General features: G+C 42.1%; 2 protein-coding genes across 6 annotated transcripts in view; one reads left to right on the forward strand and one right to left on the reverse strand.

The window, feature by feature from the left end:
* The first annotated feature begins 338 nt into the window (after nt 1-338).
* On the forward strand, nt 339-2,654 carry harbi1 (harbinger transposase derived 1). The gene is made up of 2 exons (XM_049030082.1): nt 339-1,267; nt 1,406-2,654. Exons 1-2 carry the CDS (start codon nt 598-600, stop codon nt 1,780-1,782), a joined length of 1,047 nt encoding a protein of 348 aa, XP_048886039.1. The 5' UTR covers nt 339-597; the 3' UTR covers nt 1,783-2,654.
* A 4,699-nt stretch (nt 2,655-7,353) lies between these two features.
* LOC125751771 (PHD finger protein 21A-like) overlaps nt 7,354-14,508 on the reverse strand; it is a 44,105-nt gene continuing 36,950 nt past the window's right edge. For 4 of the 5 annotated variants that reach the window (XM_049031036.1, XM_049031034.1, XM_049031033.1 and 1 more), the window contains 6 exons: nt 13,933-13,993; nt 11,963-12,141; nt 11,170-11,325; nt 10,558-10,633; nt 10,119-10,222; nt 7,354-7,857 (listed from right to left, as the gene is read on the reverse strand). In XM_049031036.1, coding sequence (XP_048886993.1) covers nt 7,504-7,857; nt 10,119-10,222; nt 10,558-10,633; nt 11,170-11,325; nt 11,963-12,141; nt 13,933-13,993 — 930 coding nt within the window. In that variant the 3' untranslated portion in view covers nt 7,354-7,503. Of the gene's footprint in view, nt 7,858-10,118; nt 10,223-10,557; nt 10,634-11,169; nt 11,326-11,962; nt 12,142-12,225; nt 12,249-13,932; nt 13,994-14,508 lie in introns of all 5 variants that reach the window. The other variant, XM_049031035.1, reaches the window with a different exon arrangement.

Consider the following 14,508-nt stretch of genomic DNA (forward strand, 5'->3'; position numbering starts at 1 on the left):
GACATTTAGCTATTGGTTTAAATCAAATTATTTTTCACCAGGCATACTTCCGCTGTTTAGAAATAGTGAATGAATGAATAACAACAGCACTTTCGCTACATCGTTTACGCCAAAATAAAACAATATATCTACGAAACCTAAATTGGGTTAAATTTATATCAAATTTAGTTATCCAAATTAATCTAGTAAATATTATACTTGCATAGTTATTGTCCAAGTTACTATGTAAGTTACTATTACGTTGCTGGAAGTCGAAAGTGACGATTAGTTTTACTCACCGCTCATCAGCTGGCTTTTACTCTGTGGAGGGCGGTCAGAGTCACGTGGGTGAAAACCTGCTGGTCTTTTTAGTGAAAAGATGGAGAAGGATGCCAGGTAGCAGATTAACATATAAAGTCTGCAGCATGTTTTCTATGTTATTAAATTTGCAATAGTTAACAAAACGGTTCGCGTTGTGGTAATTAAACTTGGCTGTTGTTATATTAGCCCGAAACCTGTTTCGTTATTTATATGGTTAGCTTGCCATTAAACTTGCATTTAGGTCGTGTCCTGTTTACTTCTGCGAACTGACATCCAAAATAATCGCCTAGGTAGAAAATGGCCGTACCTATAGCTATCTTGGACTGTGATCTTCTGCTACACGGTCGGGGGCACAAGACCCTGGACAGATTTGACATAGAGACCGTGTCGGATGAGTTTTTATTGACAACGTTTGGCTTTCCGCGAGAATTCATCTATTTTTTGGTGGAACTTCTGGGCGACACTTTATCACGACGTACCCAGAGATCGAGAGCCATCAGCCCGGACGTGCAGATCCTGGCCGCCCTCGGCTTTTATACGTCGGGATCCTTCCAGACTCGTATGGGAGATGCTATAGGTATTAGTCAGGCATCCATGAGTCGCTGCGTTACAAACGTTACCAACGCACTGGTAGAAAAAGCTTCGGATTTCATCGGCTTTATGCGTGACGATGCCACGAAGCAGCAGTCCAAAGAGGAGTTCTACAGGGTGGCCGGTATGCCCAACGTCATTGGTGTCGTAGACTGCGCTCATATCGCGATCAAAGCACCCAACAGCGAAGACCTGTCATACATCAATAAGAAGGGCTTCCACTCCATAAATTGTCAGCTTGTATGTGATTCAAGGGGCCTTCTGCTGAGTGCTGAGACGCACTGGCCAGGTAGTTTAGATGATAGTGCAGTGTTTAAACAATCTGCCGTGAAGACTTTCTTTGAAGAACAGGAAAGTCATGAAGGATGGTTACTGGGTAAGCATTAGTACTTTTATATTCTGTGATTGTGTTACTTTACCCTTTCACCTTCGTTTTATGTCAGGAATACGTTTACCTAATGATTTTTTGTTGTAAGCCCCTCACCTGTTTTGATATAATCATGTTTGTGTACAGGAGATCGCCTCTACCCCCTAAAGAAGTGGTTGATGACACCCCTCCAGTACCCAGAAACCCCTGCTGATTACCGCTACAACTTGGCTCATGTGGCCACGCACGAGATTGTGGACCGCACATTCCGAGCCATCCAGACCCGCTTTCGATGCCTGGATGGGTCCAAGGGGTACCTGCAATACTCTCCTGAAAAATGTGCCCGCATTATCTTGGCCTGCTGCGTCCTGCACAACGTATCACTGCAGTCTGGCCTGGACGCGTGGACTTTTGGGAGGACAGAGACACCAGACCAGTTGGGCGAGGGCTGTGAGCAGATGGACCTGTCAGACTCCGAGGCCTTTAGAATCCGGCAGGAGCTTATCAAAAACCACTTCAGCTAGTCTCCAAGACCTGACTGTACCACATAGCCAAGCCACAAGACACCAAGAGTGTCAGGCCTTGGCATTTATGAGTGTCGGAGCATTGTGAACAAACGTTTTTGTAACTTATTAAAATACCAGTGACTTCATTCAGTGTAGTCAAAAGCATGAAGGCCTGGACTGCAGCAGAATGGGAATTGGCTAATGGTTGAAAGCTAACTGCAGGCCAGTAGCAGAACAGTATGTTGGAGGGTATATCACACATCTGCAATAATCTGTTTTGCAGCATAACTAAATCAAGTAAAGGAAAACTTTGTCTCCTATCATTTAGTTGGTATTGAAACAAATGTGAAAAAGATTCAAATATTTCCGAAGTCCATGTTTATCGGATTTTTCTATTACTAGTTTTGTAATAGTAGTTTGGACGATGGCTTGTTGAGCATTAACATGAATCCAGAGACATCAAAAGGGTTGATTTTGAAGTTTTATTTAGCAAAATGGTAAAATAAATAAATACAAATTGATCAAATGCTCCTAAATGTCCACTTCGTCCACCATTGTCTAAAGTATCTGCTAAACACTGCATACAAACAACATTTCAAAAGAGGCTCATATACCAGAGGGTGGTAAAGAAACTGCACTTCTCCAACAACGTCAGGCAAATGAAAAAGGAGATCTGTAACAAAAAGTTGAAAAAGTCAAAAATAAACATACACTCCTTTTGAAATTCATTATGTAAAAATACAAACAGTTCCTACAAGAGTATACACAGGTTTGTGTAATAAACAATTTACACATATTTCAGCACATCAACTGTACCTCTTTATTTTCATAGAGCTACAATGCATCTCTGTTTTGTGTTTAACACAGTGGAAGAGTTTTTTTTTTTTTTTCTGCAGACTCATGGGAAAAAAATACAATGCGTGAGGTAAGAAGCTGTAAAAAGTGTCGAACAATGGAGAAGTCACAATATGATGCTGATACACCAACACCAGAAGGCCACAGTCATGAAGTGATGTATCGTTTTGGGGAGGGGGGGCAGGGGGGGGGCTGCAAAAGGAGTATATCAAGATGCTGGGTGATGGTGTTCACAAGCTGCTCCATATGGAAACCTTTCCACGGATATGCAACAGATTCCCTCAAAATCCAGATGGTCCTGAAACGCTGTGCCTTCCTGCTCTGGCCTGCTACCTCGGCATTTGGCCAACGAGCACGAGCTGCCAAAACTATTGTGATTTGTGGTTAGTGAGGCGAGGTATATTGTAGCCAACATGAGACGGGTATACAAAGCAAAAGGTCCCGTTTCCTTAAAATCCTGGATTTCCTACTCTGACTTGAAGCTGAAGTAGAAATTTAGTGTAAAAAAAAATAAAATAAAATTGAATTGGCATGTATTAAAAATGCATATAAAAGGATTCTAAACAGCAGAATGCACATTGAGATATCTTTGGATATATCCATTTTAGATAAATGAACACTTGTTCAATGCGTGGCTTGTATGGTCAGGTTGTGTTTCTCTTCCCACAATGCAAATATAAAATGTGTTCTACATGTGCCTCAGCCAGTGGCTTTCCTCCTCCACCACACTTCAAAATGCAAGTTGAAAAGCATCCAGCATCTCACACCTAAAGGTAACAGTAATTTTGAGACGAGTTCATCCTGCTTTAGATCTGAGCTCCACTTGCCGTTACTCTACTTGCAGTTTAAATTCTACACTGATCATGCCCTGCAAAAGTTTTATATACATTGTTTAATGCAAAACATATTTACCTTTCCTTGAAGTGCCGGTCTCTAAGAAAATCATATTCATAAAGTTACAAAATTCTGGCAAAAGACTTATAGTCCAATTGCCAACAAACTCCGCAGTCAGCGTGGTTTTACTTAATATGTATATTAACACAAGTGTACTTGAAAAGCTATATTAACTATAAGTAAGATTATATTTTGCTGGAACAAATAAACTGCAAAGATGTACAGCAGCAAGAAAGTTTCCAGCTAGGAGCCTGTGTAATTCCTGCATTTTAGGCATTTTGTTTTGCATTTGGACATAAAAAGGAATAAAAACAAAACTCTTTGAAGTAAGACATGTTAATGGAACCTCTTGTGTTTGGTGCAATTGCATCCTTTTAACTAGCATTTTAAAGTACTGTGTCTAGCCAAGTAGAAACCGCTTCCCCCACGCCTTACTACCAGATGCTGGTTTTTTAATACCCCAGTTAGAGGTAAGAATCATTTCATCAAATATTCCAGTGACACTACACTCAAATATTTACCACTTAACAGCCCAGATTACAAACACGTAAACCCCGTAAAAACCTTCCCCATTTGATTGTTGACATGTTCCCCATTTACACATTTGAATTACTTAAAACTTTGTGCAAAAAGTCCATTATTGGTAGATATATTTCAAGAATGAACCAAATCAACACATCACTCCCGACACAGACAACAGAATATGACCCACAATACTTGAACACACTACAATTGTTAAAGACGAGAATTAAGCTCTTAAGGCGAATGCTATACAGTTTGTTTTCAGATATCCACCCCCCAGACCACATAAACAAAGCCACATATACCAGACATGACTAACAGATTCACACCATTGGGTTCAGCTGGGCGCATCCTCGTCACGATTCCTAACCTATTATTTTTTGAAATATCTTTTTTTTTTTTTTTAAAGACCAGCTTGCGTCTGAGAATCTGTGCTTGTGCTTTGTATCCAATCTTTTCTTAGTGAAATAATGAACAATTCGCTTAACCGGGGGCAGGGGTGAGATGGTGGACACAGAACGAATGACAGAAAACTTTTTTTTTTTCTTTTTTTTTTGGCCGTGAAGAGATATGGACATTATGTACAAAGGTAAACTAGGGCCACAGTGCAGAGACAGGATGGGACGGTGTTTTAACATGTGATCATATACATACGGAAACAGGCTCAGAAACAGCAGCACTGTGAAAAATAAAGCATACCGTAATATTATGTGGAGAAGAGCACTCTCCAGTTATCTAGAAATGGGTACAGGTGCTTAGAGGTTATCTGTACATGAATGAGGATTGGGTTAGCGCTCCTGCAGAAGCAGTACTATGATCAGCGCTAAACGCATAGAGAGGAAAGGAGCTTTAAATCACATGGAACCACAGATGGGGGCGCCTTAAAAACGATTCCATATTTATACCTAGACCTGAGTTTATGCCTGAATCTTTGATATGGGGCACAGGCCATACAAAACAGACAATGCCAGTCTGTTTCATCATAGATCGGATTTTATCTGGATGAACTTTGTCTTTTGATGGGACAGTTAATACAAATGGATAATACTCATTTTCCCTGTAATAAGATAGCAGGAATGTGCTTCGGTGTTTTCGGAATCTGGGGAGAAAAAAAAAAAAAAAAAAAAAAAAAAAAAAAAAACACACACAGGTTTTTGTGTTGAAGGATCTATGTGCAAAGTCAACTGATCTCAAGTGACTTTTAGAAGAAGCTACCATTTGTCAATGCATCTTCCTACTGTTAAATATGTCCTGTTAGAAGCCAGGCCTTTGGATCTGACTGATGACATTTCCACACGGGGGAACTGATTAATTGCAAATATCAATTACCAAACACGGTGCCCAAACTGCATCTTCAGCAGACTCTCACGCAGTCTCCACAAAGGGCCAGAGCATGCCGCAACTCTCCAAGCTCCTAGCTTAGTGTTTGTTGCACATCTCTCGCTAGAGGGCACTGGAGCAGACTGCAGCAGCTCCACTCCCACTGAACTCAATGCTTAGTGACTTGTGCTTACAGGGATTCAAAGATGCAATATTCATTAACTTTACAGACAGCACCTCTTCTTTGTATCTGCATGCTATAGATTATGGGCAATGGGGATGAAGAAGGAGGAGCATTTCATCTGAAAACACCTCCTGATTTGTTCTTAGCGGGACGATCCTCCGTTCTGACTTATGGTCATGTTTGAATGTGGGCATGGACGCTCCTTTGACCTCCTTCAATATTAACCACTGTCAATAACAACAGGGTAAGTCATTTTAGGGACATGTTCTGGACAAACCTTACAAAAAGGTTCTGGCCTTTTTACAGCAATTTTACAATGAGCAATACACAGTAACACTTTATATAAAAAGGATTATGCACATATCAAATAAAGATTTTTTCTGTATAGACCTTTAAACTGCATTTGTTTGTAATGCTTAGAATCGGATTCATTGTTCAACAAATTTGTGCTTTCAGTTCTGGGTTCCATCTTCACTTATCCTGGGATTTAAAACAAATAATTGTTTATTTTTTTCTTTTACCTCGTACCTTTGTACACACATTTTATGGATAAACAAGGTGCGAAACTCGAGCCTGTTTAAACCGACTTTTTTTTTTTTTTGCCATCTACTGATGAACAGAAAGACCTCCCTGCTGAATTTTGATATGATAGCATTTTGGCAGTTCAGAATTCAACACAGCCATGTAACCCTAAATATAACCTCAAAAAAAAAAAAGAAAATTTAAAGAAACTATTCCAACTATTACACCTTTTATTAGAAATGATTGTTTTATGAAACAGAAAAGCACTTAAAAGATTTTTTTTCTGAACATGAGGAAGACCTGAATCTTTTTTTTATATATATATATATATATATATATATATATATATATATATATATATATATATATAAAAAGAATACTTCCCGGAAATAAGTTGTATTTTGAGATTGCATTTTTGCAGGTTCACCAAGAGGCTGACACTCGGACTTGGAACACTTCTGGACGGACCAGTGCGGCTGTTTTCGGACGGCTTTCCGAGGCGAGATCCCACATCCAGTTTCAGTCCCGCTGGCCCTAGGCACCTGTCTACAGCAGGTGGTAGCTGTGGTGGGCGATGCTAGCGCTGGTGCCTGAGGGGTCACACCTGCCCCCCACCACTGCCCCCTTCCTCAGGCCACCCAAAGCACCGCTCATTTTCAGGACGGCTCAGTCCAGTAGAGAGAGGATGTGAGATGATTATGGGGGCATTTGGCTGTGTTTTCAACCAAAGTTAAATTCCGAATGCAGTGACACTCAGTCTCACACAGATGGACGGACGAGAGACACACACGCAAAAAGAAAGTTATAAAAAAAAATAAAAAATGACACACACCACTGATGACTTGGACTTGTGGACGAATACTGCAATTTCCCCATACTCCCAGTAAGCCTGTTCCTGGTTTCCTGTGCTGCTGTCCTTTGGGTTTAAGGTTCATATCCATCCATGCTGGAGACATACGAGCAGGGTCTCACGGCAAGCACACAGTCTTTGGACATCTGCTGACCCCACTGCCCTGGGTTCGAGACTGAGACAACACAACCTAAGAAACAATCCCCTCACGAGGCTTAGGGGCGACTGTTGCAGGCACACACTGGCGAGATGTTTTACATTATTATTCATTATTATTATTATTATTATTATTATTATTAATTTCATATGTTATTGTGACTTCTCTACAATTGATTGGCATGATGCTGGTACTATCTATTTCGGTTTTCTCCAGTTTCCAAAGCTGGCACTCTGGATGCTGATCTGCTGTTGACACACTCAAATAATACACAACAACAACGACTAAATATATATTGTATTATATATTTATATATATATATATATATATATATCTATATATATCTTGATTGGCAACTGGCGGCACCTTCTGGGCGAGTGGGAGCTCTCTCTCTCTTCAGGGGCTTTTCCTCTCTTTGGTCCCACAAGACGTGCGCTATTTCGCATCATCTGAATGGCTGTTGGGTCGTGGCACAGGAGACTGACTGGCTTCTGAGGTTTTGTCGTTGTTCTCGTTCCGGACGTTCTTTTCATGATCTCCTTCCACCACCTCCTCCTCCTCCACCTTCTCGTTTGCCCGCTCTGCGCCGTCCAGGGCGCCACCGCACTCGTCCGCCCCATCGCCGACGCATCCCGCCTTGCCGTTCACCATCCCCGACGGCTCTGCGCTCTCAGGGCCCGGGCTCAGACTGGTGCCCTGGATGAGGCGCACCAGGGCTTTCACTTTCTCCAGCGATGCCTGCATCTCCTTCTGCTGGGCCAGGATGGTGTTCTTTGTCTCCATGCACTTCTACAACGGGGGGAGGGAAAACACAGAAATCAGACAACATTCAAAGAACTTCAGCTGCCAGCAGGGGTCTACATAGGGGGCGGGGCCACAGGGCCACTGGTCTCAGCTCAAAGCTGATTGGCCCCTAGAGTGCTCATTAAAGCAAATCATTGGCTAATGATTAGGTTGGCACCTCTTATGTCCCCTACCTAAAATCACCCCTAGCTGCCAGCGAGCCTAAGGCTTAAGTATTTATTCATCTTTCATATCCGTTACCCCATTAGTCTGTACTGCAGACCATTACAATAACCAATGTTACATTGAACACTAATAGTCTTTAGGTACGAGCCATTAGCAAAAAACATTCAAATACAACACTTGCTTCTCACCTGTCTGCTTGCTGACAAGTGTTCATTGCTCTGATGTCCAAAATGTATTTCTCTTCAATGGCATAGTCATTAATAACACAATCACCACCCAAATCACACACACACACAGCACGATGGCATCAAAATGACTCTCAATCACGCATCAGCTCCTCGCCGGATTCAATGGATTACAGAAATTAATGTGCCAGAAAACATTTTCAAGGAGTGTTCCTCTGAATTAATGTACCAGAAGACATTAAATGTGTAACAACAGCAATAAAGACTTGGACTGGCTGTAGCGAATAGCTGGAAACACAGAACAAATTAAATATTGTTTGAGCAGAGAATGAAAAACGATCCACTATTAACTTGCATCTGACAAAACAATAGCCAAGTTCACCATGATTCTAATCAGTTAAATGTATAACCAGCAACGCCATTCAAAAAGCAGACAAATCAGTGAAACCGCCGGAGATAACCGGAGCACGTTAGCTTCCTGAGAGGGCAATGAGTTCTCCTGAATAATGCCGAGTGGCACCAGCTCTAGCACGCGGAGGAGAGTGGATTAAGAACAACCAATCAGAGCAGACAACTGCAATTTTACAAGGATGGGGTCAAATTACAGTAAGAATGCTAGGGATACTATGTTTTACAGAGGAGAGAAGACTACGTACCATTACCATAAGCATCACTGAAGGCATTAAGCCAATAACGTTAAAGTGCGTCTAGTCCTAGAGAGTGGGGAAAATGATCATATTTCTGCTGACCTATTGCTTAACTCAAAAATCCCATATATCGATTCTGAGGGTCCTTTACGGCTGGAAACTTTGCATTAATAAAAGAAGCTTTTTCATTCTACCTGTTTATTCATATCATGCAGGCTATTAAGCACTGCTTTGAACAGAAAACAAGTCGAGTTGTAAATGGAACGTTCCATATTGGGACAACGCACACTCGCAGCTGGGAAATGAACCAAGGATAGATGCTCGCCACAAACATGACTGAGGACCATCCCTTCATAATGCTCCTGTTCCAATAAGCGCTAACATCTGCAGTAAATGCCTGATGTCCCCTGTAGACGTTACACACCCCCTTCATCATCATTTTGGTGGTTTTATGAAAATGCAAGGTAGATGGAAATACTCTTTGGCAACTGCAAAACTGAAGTATAGCCTGCGATTTCAAACTATGTGGAGAAAAATGCTTCTTTAATAAAGAGATAAGTCATTTGGGGTGGATTACAATCATAGCAAAGATAATGAAACAATATGCATATAATGCGAGCTAAAAGAGATTCATCTTTAATGCACACTTTCAAGCTGCTGTGGAAGATGGCATCAATGTAACCTAACTTTGGTTTGGCTGCAGTAGTGTGGACCAAACCAAAGTTCCTGGAGGGCAGGGGATTGCTTATATATACACATATGTATATAAATGCATAATCTGCTTATAAGGTCCTGATTAATATTCTATTATGAAGCCGATATGTTTTAAGTGTGTAGACCACTGGTAGACAACAGGTACGGCCGTTGCCTACAGGGGGGTTGAGAATGTTTTTCAGGAGTCTGAGAATTCCTTGCTACATCCCTAACAATGGGTAGAATTCATTAATCTGTATCATTCCATTGAACAAACAAACAAATAGTGAATAATCAGCAAGCCATCTACTGTAGCTGCCACTCATGAGTTTAGGTCTAAACCGTATGTACATATTTTAAACAAGCAGCAAAAATGAATTTTTTATGGTTACACCTATCATAGTTTAATACAATAACCATAAAAATGCATCACACTTCATAATTCAGCAAAACACAAATACACAGCAGAAGACTTTGCTATTAAACATAAACCTTTTCATAAGTCAAGGGCTCAATGCCTGCTCATGAACAGAACTGAACTGCTGCCTGCGCTCACCGTGATCGAGCTGCTCAGCTGTTTGACCCGCTGTTCCAGCTGCTCCCTCTCCTCCTTCAGCTCTGAACTCCACTTCAACAGCTTCTGCTTCTCTTCCTCCTTCGCTATAATACCACAAGAATGAACAGACACCACTCATCAGCAAGACAAACTAAACGGTATGTTATTTGGAATTTACTTTGCTGGAAAACTATGCTTACATGTACTAGATATTTGTTTTGGCTTCGAAGACAACACAGAGCATAAATTAAGAACAAAACAGCTGCTGTAAAATATAAGCAATAGGGAACATCAGCACAAATTACAGTCAGTACATTGGTCTGTACACAAATGTGCAATGTGTACAAGGGTTCAAATATGTGAATGTAATTCTCAAAGCTGAATGGCCTCTCCTAGGTGAATTGAATGCATTTCAAACATACATTGACAGAAAGCCTACCTTCCTTATATGCAATGTAGGAATGAACAATAGCCAAGGTTCCTGGCCAGGGAATTGCTTCTTCTTTCTTTAGTATCTGTTTCGGAAAAGAAAACAAGCCAGACTGAATGACTGTGATCCCCTCTGTAAGGGTGAGGGAGCAGGACCCACCCATCAGTCATCATGCCTGCAAAGATGCAATCATCCTCTCGAATCATGGGCTGGGATGAACAACCAAGGAACTGAATATGAAAGGCCAGGATGAACCTCTGAACAGAAGAATAAAGACATTCTCAACCCATACAGACACTTACAAAGCAGGGAACAGTCTTAATCCACGGCCAACACTCAGGAAGAGTTTCTACTCATCCATGCAGACACTTAGCCAAAAAAAAGCACCTGGAACCCTTTATCCTGCATCCACCTCTGCACCAAAAAACCTTCACATCCATCTTCTCATAGCTTTCTAACAGCACCACTGAGACATTCTGGATGTTCTCCACTCTTTAATGGTAGAAGTAACTGCTATGCCTCCTCTACAGTCATGGAGCCAAGTGGAAAAGGTCGAGGAGCGGGGCTAAGGGATCAGTCACTGAGGATCAGCGCGAGTCGCTTATTATTATTATTTTTTACCTGGTCTTGGCATTTAGGACAGATCCACATGCCTCTGGGAATGGTTTTCAAGGGCGGCTCCAGGCAGTCCAGGTGGTAAACACGAGAGCACGTGTCACACATGAGCAACTGGCCACTGCGCCTGCACACAGTGCAGAAATCCTCATGGATGTCTCCCTGTCGGGAAGAATTGCACCGATCAGTATCGCTTCTGCTCGGCGCCAGACCGACTGGACATCTAGGAGCAGGACTAGCCACTAGTGGGCAGGATCTTCTCATCCTCTCATCCTTCAACAACTATGCTATTTTATTTTTATTTTTTTTAATGGCCACACCCAATTGGGGAGGGGGGGGACTCCAGCACAACTTAACTCAGAAGTCACTGACTCACTAGCTCATTTGTGAACCACCTGATAAGCTACTGGCATACAGCACCCCGCTCACACACAGGTCAGGCTGCTGAAACCTCAGCCCTAACAGTACAGCATCAAATAAAACAAATTACAAATCAATTGCACAGCAGGACTAAATGAGGAAAGACTGTTCACTTTGTAAGGGGGATGATTCCATAAAAATGTGCAGGGACACACAACACAATGGATGCAGGATGAATCCAGGCGTATGAGTTAGTGAATCGCGTCTGTTTGGAGGCCTCTCTGTTACTGCAGGCACTGGCTTGAGGTAAGTTTGGCTGTCACCAGCAGAGGGCGGCCCCTGGGTTCTTCTGGGAGGTGCGGGGGGGGAGCGGGGGTGTCAGGTAAAACTAATATCCTGCAATGCCGCCGATAAGCCGCGTCTTACAACAGCTACTTACATCCCCGGGGCTGGGGCTGGGGCTGGGGCTTAGCAAGGGGAGAGTTTGGGGGTTGATAGGGAAGTGAGAGCCCCCCATCTTGGCCTTGTCGGAGGCCGGGGAGGCACCCTGGCTGCTGGAGGGGGAGCTCGGGGTGGGGCAGCCCAACTCTGCGACACTGCTGTATTTGGGAGGACGACCTGAGTGAAATGAGACAGACGAGAGGGGGGAAAAAAAAGGAAAAAAGAAAAAAGAAAGAAAAAAAAACCATCTGTCTGACATACCTTTGATACAGGATCCTCATTGGCTAGCGTGGAAAGAGGAGGAGGAGCACATGGAAGTTAGTGCAACTGAACAGCGTGCTAAATGGAGAACTACGCAAACTGGACAGCCAATCACATGGCTGCTCTCAAAGCTGCAACAACTGAGAAGGTATCCTACCTGTATTTCTCATCACCAAATGACATTTTCAACAGTTTTTACTCCATGACATTTTCAGAGAAATAATATTTACTGTTAAACTAAAAATTAAAACATCTTTTAAATGAACTATAATTATTGTCAAGCCAGACTTAATGGCTTAAAGCTGAGACTATCAATGGCTGCTGGTGATGCTATAGTAATTTTCAACCTAGACACGCCCTAACACTAATGGAGGAATCCTTTTTTGCAAAGATAGTTCCTTATGTGTGATTATTCTGACAATAAAATAACACTCAAACTACAGCAGAGATGCCTAGAGAGCTACAGAGAGTAGGGGCCCAGACTTAGGGAGCATAAAATGTAGACAGCAGAAGCATGCGTCAGGTTTGTTTGCTTGGTGGCTACATTTCATGCTAGGCAAGTTCTCTCAGCAGCTGGGGTGGGAAGGGTGCAGGCAGAGGTGGAAGGTCCAGGTGCAAAAACTACAAATACTGACCAAGGCTTTGTTTCAACCAACCAGTTGAGTTCTGACTGTGACTCTTTAGACTCAACTGGTTTTTTGAAACAAAACGTTGGTCTGGATTTGTACTTTCTGGGCCTCAATTTTCCACCTCTGGGTGCAGGTTAAGTCTCTTAGTGTCCTCTTATGATGAGTGGGAAGGTATCAGTCAATTGTTAACAAATCTACTGTTTACATGCACACAGTAATCTCCAAACTAGACCAGACTAAATGTTCTACTGTTGACATTACTCATACAGTCACAGTAAAATGTTATTTCTGACACTGCCTTGTAAAATTAAATATTACATACATTAAAACTAATCTGTATACTTGAAAGGGTAAGGCACAATGCCAAAAAAACAGCAAGTTAGATCATTTTTGGGAAATACTCCTAAAACTATGGAGAATAAAGACAGGGCCACAGATGAGTGAGAAACAGGGTGGTAGGGAAGAGGGTAGGGTTTGCACTGAGAGGAGTGTTCCAGGGCGAAGCAGAAGTATTTCCACTTGTATGACTATTAACGACAACAGGAAACGCAACAAACAATTTCCCCTTCTCCCGACTTAACGCATAAACACAACTCATAGGGATTAAAGCAGAGTTTTGCATATGACAATGTTCCTTGATAAGCGTTTCCCAGCCCAGTCCACAGGGACCCACAGACAGTCCGCGCTGTTGCTGCCTCCCCAGGTGGGAGTGAACAAAAAGGCGGACCGTCTGGGAGTTCCTGAGGACAGTGTTGAGAAACACAGTCTTAGTTAATACTCCATAATCTTACTCTGATCTCTCAAACCAGAGTACGAGCTTCTTTGGAAAACATACTGTATCCTCATTAAAACATTTAAGCGTTTCGTGTCATTTTTAGACATACAGTCTTATGCAGCTCAACGTCCAAAAGTCTGTATGTAAAAGTAGTTTGACCTTTGTGACTGTCACACGTATACAGTTCGTTAAGTAAAATGGAACATTACATCTGAAGAGAGAAATGTTTTGACTTGGTATTAAAGGAGGTGCATAGCCTTCAGAAGGAGCAAAGTCCTGGCAGCTGAGGATGAACATACTGACCTCTCTTCCTGGGGCCTTGATGCAGGGGTGTATTCAGGTATGTTACTGCACTTTTCTTCCGCTGCGAATGGAATTATTCATCAACAAGAGCAAATACGATGCAATATTTTGGTTCTCTTAGTTACCCAAAATATCGATAAAATACTGCAGGAATTCACTCCAAGGTCATATACAGTCAGGCTTATTCAACCACATTAAAATAAGCATCTAACAACTAGCAAAAAAAACAGTTTTTGCAAAGAGAAACTACAATTGTTCCTCATTTATGTGTGACTTGGCTGGCTAAGCCTCTCCGGCTGAGATCGGAATATCGCCTGTTTGAGCCCCAGAAGAATACTCTCATGCCTGTGGGACCTTGCGAAAGGCCTGTAACCCCAGATCCCTGGACACTGCTAGGTGGCTGCCACCTTGCTGTGACCCACAAGCTTGCTCTCACCTGTACGGGGAGCAAGCTGGGGCAAAATAAAAAAAGGGAATTCCTCCACGTGCATTAATATAGCATCCATCTTCAATTCTATCTGAATCAGCGGACAATTGCAAATTAACAACAGTAATTAAAAAATACATATATTTTCC

The sequence above is a fragment of the Brienomyrus brachyistius genome, chromosome 11, assembly GCF_023856365.1.
Source record: "Brienomyrus brachyistius isolate T26 chromosome 11, BBRACH_0.4, whole genome shotgun sequence".
NCBI lineage: Eukaryota > Metazoa > Chordata > Actinopteri > Osteoglossiformes > Mormyridae > Brienomyrus > Brienomyrus brachyistius.

What these genes read in the sequence shown, in the direction of transcription:
- harbi1 (XM_049030082.1), top strand. Translation starts at nt 598, where the DNA reads ATGGCCGTACCTATAGCTATCTTGGACTGTGATCTTCTGCTACACGGT. An exon ending in TCATGAAGGATGGTTACTGG is followed by an intron (nt 1,268 to 1,405) that starts GTAAGCATTAGT and finishes GTTTGTGTACAG; the next exon opens with GAGATCGCCTCTACCCCCTA.